Raw genomic sequence first — 12,854 nt, 5'->3', positions numbered from 1 at the left:
TGGACCAGGGAATCGGGGTACGTAGAAGTGATTTCAGTGAGAAAGGGGCCCCATAGCCGAAGCGTCCACGTCACGGGGCTGGAAACTGGAAGTATCCTGAGCTAATTCTGCTACCACCATCGTCCATTGCAACAAGTGGCTTCTACTGATTGTCGCCAGAAGCTTGCGTCTTTTTCAGGACGGCCAATGACAGCGAGGCCAACATTTGTAACAAGATGGACATGAAAAAGAGAAGTGAGATAGGAGCAGGCAGAAACGATGGGTCTGCTAGGGCAGTTGGGTTTATGGATTTTGGGGCGAAGGTAAAACCGCGCCGTGCGGGGCTGGGGAACGATAAGGTTGGAGGCTGTGGAGGGCAGATAGCCGGAAATGATTTTAAAAAATGGATGTTGGGTTGTGGCAGTTTGGGTAACAGAAATTTACCCTTAAAAATGTCACAAATCATCAAAGATTTTGGGATATAGACTTTGGGATACATGTATGAAATTGATGTGAAGAAAGGTAAACGCAATTTTTAAAATTCGATTATCTTTTCTTGGTGCACGTGCGGATGATTCCACGGCACTTAGGGAAAATTGATACACAACCCCTTGTACAGGGATCACATTATTTAAATTTATAAATATATATTGAAATAAAAACACATGGTCACAGAGGTTTATGGGATCAACCCATGATGCTAGGATAAACCTAATTTCTGTCATTAATTGCCCACTTATTGGTGTTAGAATAATTTCACATTGGGATAGAATGAAAATTTCAAAGCTTGTCATTTTATGCAGATTATATTTGAACTTGGACATCGAGACGTTTACTGCCTGTCTCGGCTGGTGAATTTGCACTTGTTTATCCATTTTTCTCTTTTCCTAAGAACATTATGTGGATAAATGTGAGGTTATCCATTTTGGTGGCAAAAACAGGAAAGCAGACTATTATCTAAATGGTGGCCGATTGGGAAAGGGGGAGATGCAGCGAGACCTGGGTGTCATGGTACACCAGTCATTGAAGGTTGGCATGCAGGTGCAGCAGGCAGTAAAGAAAGTGAATGGTATGTTAGCTTTCACTGCAAAAGGATTTGAGTATAGGAGCAGAGAGGTTCTACTGCAGTTGTACAGGGTCTTGGTGAGACCACACCTGGAGTATTGCGTACAGTTTTGGTCTCCAAATCTGAGGAAGGACATTATTGCCATAAAGGGAGTGCAGAGACGGTTCACCAGACTGATTCCTGGGATGTCTGGACTGTCTTATGAAGAAAGACTGGATAGACTTGGTTTATAATCTCTAGAATTTAGGAGATTGAGAGGGGATCTTATAGAAACTTACAAAATTCTTAAGGGGTTGGACAGGCTAGATGCAGGAAGCTTTGTTCCCGATGTTAGGGAACTCCAGGACAAGGGGTCACAGCTTAAGGATACTTCAAGGGGAAATCCTTTAAAACCGAGATGAGAAGAACTTTTTTCACACAGAGAGTTATTGAATCTCTGGAACTCTCTGCCACAGAGGGTAGTTGAGGCCAGTTCATTGGCTATATTTAAGAGGGAGTTAGATGTGGCCCTTGTGGCTAAGGGGATCAGGAGGTATGCAGAGAAGGCAGGTACGGGATACTGAGTTGGATGATCAGCCATGATCATATTGAATGGCGGTGCAGGCTCGAAGGGCCGGATGGCCTACTTCTGCACCTAATTTCTATGTTTCTATGTTTCTAACATTGAACTAATTGTTACAATGGAGGATGCTGTGGAGCTTTACTCAATTACCTTTGAGAATTAGAGAGAAAAAAATTCAAAACTTTTCTTCGGGAATGTAAAATCTACAATAAGACAGTTTGTATATGGCTTGAAGATGTTTTCTGTTTGTATTCTGTAACACTCCTGTTCTTAAGTTAATACCATATTTTAAATATTAGCTAAATAAACATAACTGATTATTGTGAAGGCCTCCACCCTTGTTACTCAGAACCAGCTGACTAGGAGCATATCAGGTGACTTTAACCATGGATTTTCACTAATCCCTTAGGAATGTTTTTCTGCCTATTCACTGCTACCCTGAATGGATGGTATTCACTGTAGCTATTTTAGTAATTTGTTTAGAGCTCATTGATGAAACATTCCAATATGCTTCAGTTCTCACTTATACATAACTGAACACAAGCTATGTATCATAAATGGTATAGGTTACACTTTCTTATGGATTTTTGCTACCTATGAACTTGAAGGTAAAACATTGCCTTTGCTTCTATGGCCATTTGATGACATTCATTAGCTATTACGACAAAAAGCTGAACATTGGATCCTAATGATACTTCCACTGAAAGTATATCTAGAATGTTGAACTATTGGGATCCTTTCTTTGGAAAATAAAATTATTGAGGTTTTATCAATCATCAAGAAATATAACAGTAGGTAACGTTCCCAATATAGACATCTGCCATGGTGTCAATGGGTTAGATAAGGTTGAATGTGTTAAATGTGTTCAGGAAAGTTTCCTTAGCCAATATGTAGTGGGCCCTTCAAAGGAGGGAAAAGCTTGATTTACATTTATGAAATTGGAAAGGGCAAGTGACTGTGGGCGTGCCTTTTGAGACTAGTGACCACAGTTCTATTTGTTTCAAAATAGTTAGGGATAAGGAGAGGACTGGTCCAGAAATAGTTATGAATTGGGTCAAGGCCAACTTTGTTGGTATCATCTTACAAAAACATTATTGGAATATGTTGTTTTGCGGGCAAAGGGTGCCTGGAAAGTGGAATGGTTTTAAGTGTGATGGTGAGAGTTCAAAGTGTGCATGTTCCTGTTAAAGAGAAGGGAAGGCTGTTGGGAGTAAGTAAGCCTGGATGACAGGAAAAATTTGAGGCTCTGATCAGGAAAAAGGAGACATAGGCCAGGAAGAGGCAACTGGGGTCAAGTGTATCCCTATTTGAGTTTAGGGGCCTGAAGAACATACTTAAGAATGAAATTGGCATGGCAAAAATGGGGCAAGTGATAGATCTGACAGATAAGATTGAACATCCAAAGATACTTTATAAGTACATTAAGGGGAAGAGGGTAACTAGAGAAAGTATATGAATGAATGAATAAGGTTATTGACCAAGTATATTCACATACAAGGAATTTTCCTTGGTGTTCCGCCTGCAAGTGACAACATGACATATAGTGACAGCTAGGAATGACACATAAAACATTAATAATAAAACATCATCGATTAAACATGTGAATTAAATAAAATACCAGAGCAAAAGGAGGCTACAGATTTTTTGTTATTGAGTAGAGCTACTATTCTTGGAAAAAAAGCTGTTTTTACATCTGGCTGTGGCAGCTTTGACAGTCTGGTGTCACTTTCCAGAGGGAAGTGATTCGAAGAGTTTGTGGCCAGGGTGAGAGGGGTCAGAGATGATCTTACCCGCTCGCTTCCTGGCCCTTGCAGTGTACAGTTTGTCAATGGAGGGAAGGTTACAGCCAACAACCTTCTCAGCTGATCAAACGATTCGCTGCAGCCTCCGGATGTCATGCTTGGTGGCTGAGCCAAAGCTGACCATGATGGAAAAGGTGAGGAAAGACCCTACGATGGCAGTATAGAATTGGACCATCATTGCCTGTGGCAGATTGTGTTTCTTCAGGTGCCGCAGGAAGTACATCCTCTGTTGGGCCTTTTTGACTGTGGAGTCGATGGTGGCCCACATTTAAGGTCCTCGAAGATGATGGTTCCCAGGAACTTAAAAGATTCCACAGATGTGACTGTGGTGTTGTTGATGGTGAGTGGGAGCTCTCCTAAAGTCCACAATCAATTCCACTGTCTTAAGAGTATTGAGCTCCAGGTTGTTGCGATGACACCAGGATGCCAACTGTGTCACTTCCTGTCTGTAGGCAGATTCCTCCCCATCCTGGATCAGACCAATCAGGGTTGTGTCGTCCGCAAATCAGTCATCTGTGTGGAGCCACAGGCAACGAGCAAGGTCTTCAATGAATATTGCCCGTTTTTACTCTGGAGAAAGACGTGAGGATTGGGGAACTTTGGACCGTTAATAGAGAAGTCTAGAGGACAGTCTATATTACAGTTGAGGTGCTGGACATCCTAAGGTGTATGAAGGTAGTTAAATCTCCCATGCCTGATCAGATATATACAAGGACACTGGGAAGATAGAGAAGAAATTACAGGAGCTCTGATGGAGATATAGGAATCATTGTTAGATACGTGAGGTACCAGATGACTGGAAGGTGGTTCCAATCTCCAATACACAAATTTAAAGACATTAGTAACATTTTTAAGTGGAGCAGGCTAGGATATGTGACAATGACAGAACAAGGATGGAATTCCATAAATCTTCACTTTCCACTCTACAGTCTCCGCATTCAATGAATCATCCTTTGCAATTTGCCCACCTTCAATGAGATTCTATGACCAGACATATCTTCTCTTCCTTTTCAGAATTCCAACGGAACTAGTCCCTTCCCAATTCCTGGTCTCATCTTCCATTGCAATCAACCACTCCCCTTTCAATGACATCTCGTTGATTGCAATTATATCATATTCCCATGTGCTGATCAATACTCATGGTTATTCTGCCTTACCAATCATGGTCCTTGTATAGATGCATTCTAGCCTTCCAATCCTCATATGTGCCTTTACATGCCCGTGTCTACACTGCCCACTGGATTGATTTATTTTATCTTCTATATTTGATTGTTCATCCCATCATGTTCATCCCCATCTTCCTCATCCCCATCTTCCCTGCCACCTGCCTATATTCCATTTTGTGGTGCAGTTTAGCATCAATGCTATGTGATCCAGAAGACTACCAAGAGGCTAGTGGAAAATGTCATCAGTCCTCAAAATGAGATCCTTAGGACTAAAATAATTCAGAGGTATTCCCTACCGAGGAGCTTAAGCAAATTAGTAATGAATGCATACAAGAACATAAAAACATTTATACCCTGTGGAACAAATTTTATTATGAAAACAATTTAAAAATGTTTTCAATATCTCGTAACAGGATTTCAGTTTGAACATGTTTAATCAAAGACATAATGATTTAACATTTTGTTGTTAATAAAAATACACTTGAAAATATCGAACAATTGTAATGTTTTCATTAGAACTCAGGAATATTTCACATCCAAAATATAGTTTTTTGTTTACTTCTGTTTACTCCTAGAGCAATAGACTTTTCATGTGTTTAGTGTCTGTAAAGTACCAAAGCTTGCAAGTCATTATCTCTGATTACATTTTGATTGCACATGATCAGTTCCTCTCATTTAAAATGAGTAAGTACAAATACAAGTGGGCAAACTAAAGAAATATTTTGAAAGGAAATAATTGCTTAATTAATTTTTATGGTTTTAAGAATATTTTAAGGCCATCACAAAATCATCCAAATGGTCCCATATTCAATTAAAATGATTAATACATTAATAACATTCCTTTTATATAACATTTAACATTAAAATGTCCAACCTGGTTCACAAACATGTTGGCAATTTATCAGGAAGATGAGAAAAGCTTGTTATGAATTAAGAATTAGAACTAAGAGGTAAAGATGTTTAGGGAAGGACCTTCAGATTTCAGGTAAATGCTGAAAAGCATAAGTGGTCAGGTTGAGAGGAACTATATACCTGAATGTAACTAGTTCTATACATGTCTCCAAAATTCTAATACAGTACTCCAATAAAATGTCCCACATCATGAACAAGGCCTGCTCTCCAACCGCTTATGTAGTGTGCCAGAGGCTTAAATTAGAATTAATTTAAATATAATCAAATGCTCTTGTTTAGTCTGTCATTGATTAAGGATTTAATGAGGTATGTTCTTTTAATTCAGCAACCTTCACCGAAATTTACAGTAGTTCTGTTCCTAATCTTAACACCTCTTAGCAGTATCTATGTATTTCTGAATCAGAACAATTGTATTGAGGTCAATAAACATATTTTCCATTAACAAATAACTGAACAATAAAAATAATTAAAAATTCTGTAAAGCCGGCTTTCTTCTTAAGGCTACTGTTAAAACTATTCCAATGCACTGTATTGCTGATACCAAAAGCAGTCCGTTCATTGAACTGTTTCGATTTCCGAGTGAGCAAACACTTTGCGCCGACTCCAACTCCCAGTTTTAAGACAGCTTGGAAAAGGCAGTTGTTAATACCCCTGCTGATAAAGTGCAGAAGGCAATGCCGAGAATAAGATAGTTCCTCATCCCCTGTGGTGGGAAAAAAATACTTACAATTTATTTCTTACAGATGTGCCGGTACTAATAAAAATGCTTATTGTAATATTAAAATATGGCAAAGTATAAATTACATAGATTTAACTTTGAAAATAATATTTTGTCCAAAAATTGATAAAACTGATATGGATAATTGTCAAAATAATCTGCTATTTTGTATATGGCAAGTACAACCAATGTTATTGTTTTCTCTTGTTTTCATAGATCCCATCAAACTGATGTGGTTGAACAGCCACGTGGAGTCTGGAGCAGTAGAGTAATGAACCTTTATTCAATCAATCTCAGTACAAGCATACACACTCAGTACAAGTATTCAGCCTCTCCAAGAATCAAAATACATTACATTTTACACTATAATAATGTAAAAGTATTTAGCATGTCCACATACATGTATGTGAACTAGTGTGTCAATATACTTTAATATAGCATTCACATTATTTGTTAAAATCCTGGCTACTGAGAAATGTGCAGTATATGCCTAATCAAGAAATGGTCATGCTGATGTTCGTGAGAGAGACAAACTGTGGAGTTGAACTGAATTATGGTACCAAGAGGAGATAAACTTGTGCAAAAAGATAAACTACTGAGTTCCTCCAGTAGTTAGGTTTTTGCTCAAGACTCAAGCATCTAGTCTCATGCCTTCCAGATTTAGATAACATGCTTGTTGACTGAATATATAAGATTGGATTTGTCAGGCACTGGATGGACAAATGCCAACACTGCTTAAAGGAATAAACAATGATACATTAGATGCATTTGGGGAATTCAATTTTTATTATTTAAAAACAATGTATGTCTTGGGAATTTGTTGGAATACCTTTGAGATACAATAAATGATAATAAATGACAAGTGATTATCAACCCATCACTATTTTTGGTGAAGTTAGGTGGTCAATTCTGCTATAACATGTGCTTCCATAAAGCAAATTGAATATAATGCAATAGATGAATTTGGGAACACTATTTAACACTATTGGTCATAACCCGATTTCAATTGGGCGCTAGAGAACTATTAAAAGTTACTTTGAAAATTGCCATACAGTGAAAAAGGTGCGTTGAAGAAAAAAACCAGTGTTGGTAAAAAAAACCTCATTATGAGTTACCTCCCTGCAGTAATCGGACACCATTGTCTCTTATGGACACAAGTATTAATTTAACTGAAAATGACAAGCATTATTGATGTTCTATTGATACGTATACAATGATCCTATAATAAACAATGTAACATTCAGTCTTTGGTATTTTGTAGCTGAAAACCTTTGTTTTTGAAAATCCTGCAGGAAAAATAACATAGCGCTTCTGAAACTGCAACCCCATCACCTTTTTATTATTGATACAATTGTTTTTATATAGCGATTTTCTATAATGACAATGTATGAAGAATGTCTGAAGAAGGGTCTCGACCCGAAACGTCACCTATTCCTTCGCTCCATAAATGCTGCCTCACCCGCAGTTTCTCCAGCATTTTTGTGTACTTTCTATAAGGAAAGGTTTCTTAGGAATGGCAAATATCAAGCTATTTAAGTGGTTATTTTGGAAAACTTGTTATATTTAATTAAGTGGTTATTTTGGAACTTCCCTTACTTCTTTATCTCGAAACATCTCCGTTATCTCTGTTTCAATGGTGCCAAATACCATAATTCCACACTTTAATATATAATGTCTGGTCCATTCATGTATAGTCTGCTTACTATCAAGAGTTGTTCTCATCCATATAGTACACCTCTCTATCTAATTTATTGTTCTCTTTTATCCTGATCTTATTAGTGTGACAAGTCTTACAGTTTCATTGGGCCTTCTGATATGTGATAGCACAAAACCCAAAGTGCAAAGAACAATCAGAGCATGGTTGAATTATGCCTCCCTGCTCAAGATTATAGCTGAATGATTTTTTCTCTTCATTGTGAGAGTTGTGTACCATGACATTGATGACATGCCAATCTGCCAGTGGTTGTACTTGAGCCCAATGCCAAGTTATTTCCTTCCTCCTGATATTTAATTCTTGTTTTACATTCAAGGGCGTAGATTACACATTCAAATATCTGTATTAGTAAACTCAGAAACTCATATTCTAGGATATACTATAGTCATTAAATTGAGCTGACTAAATGGAAATTGTGGTTCGGGATGTCACATATCAATGTATCTATTGTTATTTTCATCTACTAGAAAAATCCTCAATAAAATCTTCACACTTACTTTTATTTCTTTGAAAACAACGACCCCCCATAAAGCAGCGATGAAACCTGGTATCTGATAAAAAAGGAAACCATTTAAACATTGACTAAAACATATTCATTTCAATAAAATAGCTCTTTTAGTCTGGAATATGAAATTATATGCAATTTTTGAAAACCAAAAAATAAAATACTGTTAGTGAGTTGCCAACATTGTTTTATGTCATGTCACCTTTTGCATTTATTCACTTATTGTAGTTAGCAATCGAGTGATCTGCCTTAGTTAGTTTCTTTCAGTTTCACATGTAAATATCAAAATAAAATCAGCAGAACACACCTATACACTAAATCAAATACTGTAAATATATGTTTATCAACAGCTTATCTAATATTTTTCTCCTGCTTTCTATTATAGTAACAATAAATAATCAGGCATGCATTGGATGAAAATGAAATGCAATTCACCAGCTGGCCCAAGTATTATGGTTCTCAATTATTACATGCAGTATAAAATAAATATTAAATATTGCCAATTTCATTATAGGTTGTTTAGTATATCAGTGAATATGAATAAAGAGAATATATATTACATGCACAAAGATTAAATGCTAATTATTTAATAAAAAATAATATGCATTTAAATAATTGAATTCCCAGGTGAAATGGTGAGATTCAAAATCGTCCCTAAATCAATGGTCTGGAATTCTGACAGCTTGAAAAACAACTCAACTGCTATGCTGCTGTATATGAATTCTTCCTCATGGGTCAGTGCCCAGCACTGATGGCTGGCAAATTCAGGACGGAAGTTCAAAACAACACAACACATTTCCACAACTTTTGCACATTGCAAAGCTCAATCAACTTACGGCTGTAATAATAGGGAAACTAATAACTGGACTGAGGAAATAATTCGCCAGGAACCAGCAGCAGGTAGCAATAGCCCACATCACACCTGAAACAAATCCTTAAATAAAACATGTTAGTTGTCAGCATTGTCTTTGTTTTACAAGATTATTGAAACATTATTAACTTAGTTAAAAAATATTCAGAAATAAAATCTGAAGGAGGCCCTGGACTCGCAGAACAGACACTGTTTAATTATGGGAAGGGATAGCCAGAAGGTGCAAGATTTTACTCAAAGCCACCTTGCAACATTACCACCAAACCCTGGGACCTCTGCCCTGTGACTGCTCAAACAGAGGAGCATTCAGGATGGTATTGAGAAGCTCAATGGCAATGCCTTGGGTGCACATAGAGCCATGCATGACTGGTGGAAGGAGCACATCACCTCAAACTTCCCACCTGCCTTGCTCCTTCAAGCACCATTTTTCCCCAACAGTGGTAGCATCTGCAGATCCCATACTAGCCTCATTGGCCACCTCAGGACTCACAAAATCAGTGGAAGAGACTCATCTTCAATCCCGAGGGGCTGCCTAAGAAAGGAGGAGGAGGAAGAGAAGCAGCAGCAGCTGGCAACCTCTCGTGGGAAAAAAATAGTTTAAGAATTATTTTCTCTGTAGGGGTAGAACGTTTGGTCACATGATGTATTGATCTTTGGTTGTCATCTACATTATCTAACCGGAAACTGGATGGGTCAGTCAGCATTAGAGTTAACAAAGATAAAGACACCTCTAATGGTCCTCCCTGCAAAGGCCTCCTCATTGACATCTAAGGAACACCCAACATTGACCAATGAATCAAATGATTATAGGACCTGATACAGTACAGGCAACCCCTGCGTTATGGCTGAGTAACAGAAATTTGCCTTTACAAAATTCATAAATCACTACCCAGAAATTTGAGAAACAGGATAAAATAAAATTGCAAGTGCTAAAACCAGAGAATGCTGGTAATATGCTGCAAGTGAGGCAGCATCGTCATGGTGATTGAAACAGAGTTATGTGTTAGATTCTGATTAAATCTGAACCAGTAACTCTGTTTTCCTGTCCACTAAATTGTTTGAAAGCTTGAACATTAATTGTTTCACCAAGTATATGGTTTCCCTTTACACCCCTCTGACATGTTAACATATTGACATGTTAACAATTTCGTTCAGACCGAAAGGTCTGAATGACAATAAAGTAATCTGAATCTGAAACTGAATCATATTGAAGAGTCCTGATTTGTTGAAATGGTTGGCCTTATGCAGAAACAGATCAGCTTCAACTTAACATGCAAAAGACCTGCCTGAATAGGTCACGGCCCATGGAGTCCAGTGCTGGTAACCTTTCAAATGGATATTCCTTAAATTAACTAATACATATTATGATGCCATTCCCTTCAGTTATGAGAATTGCTTTCTATGTGTGTCCCTGCCCTGCCTTTCATGCGTATTGACCTCCCCACCATCGTAGGGATCAAGAGGAGGCATTGCCTCAAAAAGACAGACACCATCATCAAGGACCCACACTGGTCTCGCTATGTTCTCATTTCACTCCAACCATCGGGAAGAAGGTATAGGAATCTGAAAACTGTGACCACCAGGTTCAGGACCAGCTACTTCCCAAACAACCATCAGGCTATTGAACACTACAAACACCAACAAAACATCAAACTACGACTGTTTGGTCACACTTGGGGTTTGGACTTTGAATAATGTTTTTTTTTAATTTCTTGCACGTTTTTCATATTTGTTGATCATGTTATCTATAGAGTACTGTGTTTACAAAACTGTTATGCTACTGCAACTGAGAATTTATTGCTCCATTTTGGTACATATGACAATTAAATACTCTTGGTTTGATCTTTCTGTTCTACCAGTTTCTGTTTTCCTGCATGGTGATCATTTAATCTGTGCTTAATTTCAACAAAAATATATTGTAAGCTATTAATGTTGAGAAGCAGTCTGTTTTATCACAAATGAACAAAAATGCTCCAGTAAGGTATCTTCCTAAACAGTACCAAGTTCGAGCAATGCCCTAAAAATGCACATAATTATTTTAGCAATCAGAAGCAATTTTCTAGTAAGTAAATAATTTATTTAACTCTAAATAGCATTTATGACGTTCATCTTAAATGCTGTTTTTGGTTTTGGGAGATTAAGGGAAATTGTAAAATGTAAAATGAAGTCTAAATGTTGCAGCAATAGCTTCATATCAGTGTCACCTGGCCAACTCTGCCTGAGTGGAAGTGAGGTAGATGCGAGCATAAATCTCTATTGCGTTGTCACCTAGTACACCCAATGGAACACATTCGAATACTAGGTTACAAGGCAACTCAAAAGTGTTGGCTTTCTGGAACCCAATTTCCCTTCCATTGCATTTAAAAATAAAACTTAAGTTCATGGCTTTTCAGTACTGTACAAGTAATGGTGTACACAGCAAGGCCTTTTGATTAGAATATCCTGGTATACGATTTAGATAGAGAAAAAAAACAAATATTATCAGTTTCTGCACGAGACATAGCGGTAGGTTTATGCCAATGTATCAAAATGTTGAATAAATAATGATCTAACTGAGTATAAAAATGCCACAGATCAATATAGCTTGGTAAATACCACACACAGTAAACAGCATCCTTTACAAATGTTACAACTTTCATTAAAGCGGTAAACATGGCATTTTTATTTATAAATGTATTTTGTGTGTTCCGTTGCATTTTATTTGTATGACTGACTTGGCAAATGAAATTCCTCGTATGTTGCAAAACATATTTGGTTAATAAAGTATTATTGTGATTATGATTTTTAAAACATCAAGTGAAACAATGATTTCTTACCTGGCAGTATTGCCTTTGGGTAAACTTTTGGTTTATTCTTCATTATTAAACAATATATCAGAAAGTAAACAGTACTTGTGAGAAATATGCCACTAAAATGTGCAAATACATAGTCCAAATCTGTAAGTAGAGCAAATTATAGTTCTTCATTAGATTGTTTATAATTTAGATCATCAAATCACATATTTAGTTGTTATTGGTTGTCGAAAGTAATAATGCATTTAGTTGAATGCATTAAAATTGATTCTAGTTTACTGAGGAAAAGACAAAGGACAGGGACTGGCCCTGACTAAGCTTAGTGTTGTAGCCAAGAACAGGTACTTAGATGATTACCGGTATGCAAAAGTACAAACCAGATTTCCTCTGAAACGAGCTGTAGAGGAGGTACTATAACTATCTGAGGCAGGAACTATAACAGTATTTAAAAGACACTTGGGCAGATAAATGGATGGTAAAGGTTTAGAGGGATATGGGCCAAATGTGGGCAAATGCGACTAATTTAGATGGGGCACCTTATTTTTAACATGTGCAAGTTGGGCCAAAGGGTCAGTTTCCATGCTGTGTGACTAATTTATTACAAAAGCAAATTACTTAATACATAGTTTACTCTTTCACAACCATTCCCTTCGTTCAAATGAAAGAAAGCACTGTTCCACCAGTTTAGTCGCTAGATTGCTCAGTGTGAAGTACTGGAGAATGGCTACAGCTTTGTACTTCCCTGTTGTACTCCATGAGGACTTCCA

General features: G+C 37.4%; 1 protein-coding gene across 4 annotated transcripts in view; it reads right to left on the bottom strand.

Moving 5' to 3' along the window:
- Positions 1-4,921: 4,921 nt before the first annotated feature.
- LOC129703410 (transmembrane protein 144-like) overlaps positions 4,922-12,854 on the bottom strand; it is a 44,540-nt gene continuing 36,607 nt past the window's right edge. For all 4 annotated transcript variants that reach the window (XM_055645819.1, XM_055645829.1, XM_055645839.1 and 1 more), the window contains 4 exons: positions 12,112-12,231; positions 9,261-9,358; positions 8,417-8,470; positions 4,922-6,190 (listed from right to left, as the gene is read on the bottom strand). In XM_055645819.1, coding sequence (XP_055501794.1) covers positions 6,104-6,190; positions 8,417-8,470; positions 9,261-9,358; positions 12,112-12,231 — 359 coding nt within the window. In that variant the 3' untranslated portion in view covers positions 4,922-6,103. The remainder of the gene's footprint in view (positions 6,191-8,416; positions 8,471-9,260; positions 9,359-12,111; positions 12,232-12,854) is intronic.

The sequence above is a fragment of the Leucoraja erinacea genome, chromosome 1, assembly GCF_028641065.1.
Source record: "Leucoraja erinacea ecotype New England chromosome 1, Leri_hhj_1, whole genome shotgun sequence".
In the NCBI taxonomy this organism is placed as follows: domain Eukaryota; kingdom Metazoa; phylum Chordata; class Chondrichthyes; order Rajiformes; family Rajidae; genus Leucoraja; species Leucoraja erinaceus.
The sequence above is the reverse complement of the archived record's forward strand: the minus strand, read 5'-3'. Positions and strand labels throughout refer to the sequence as shown.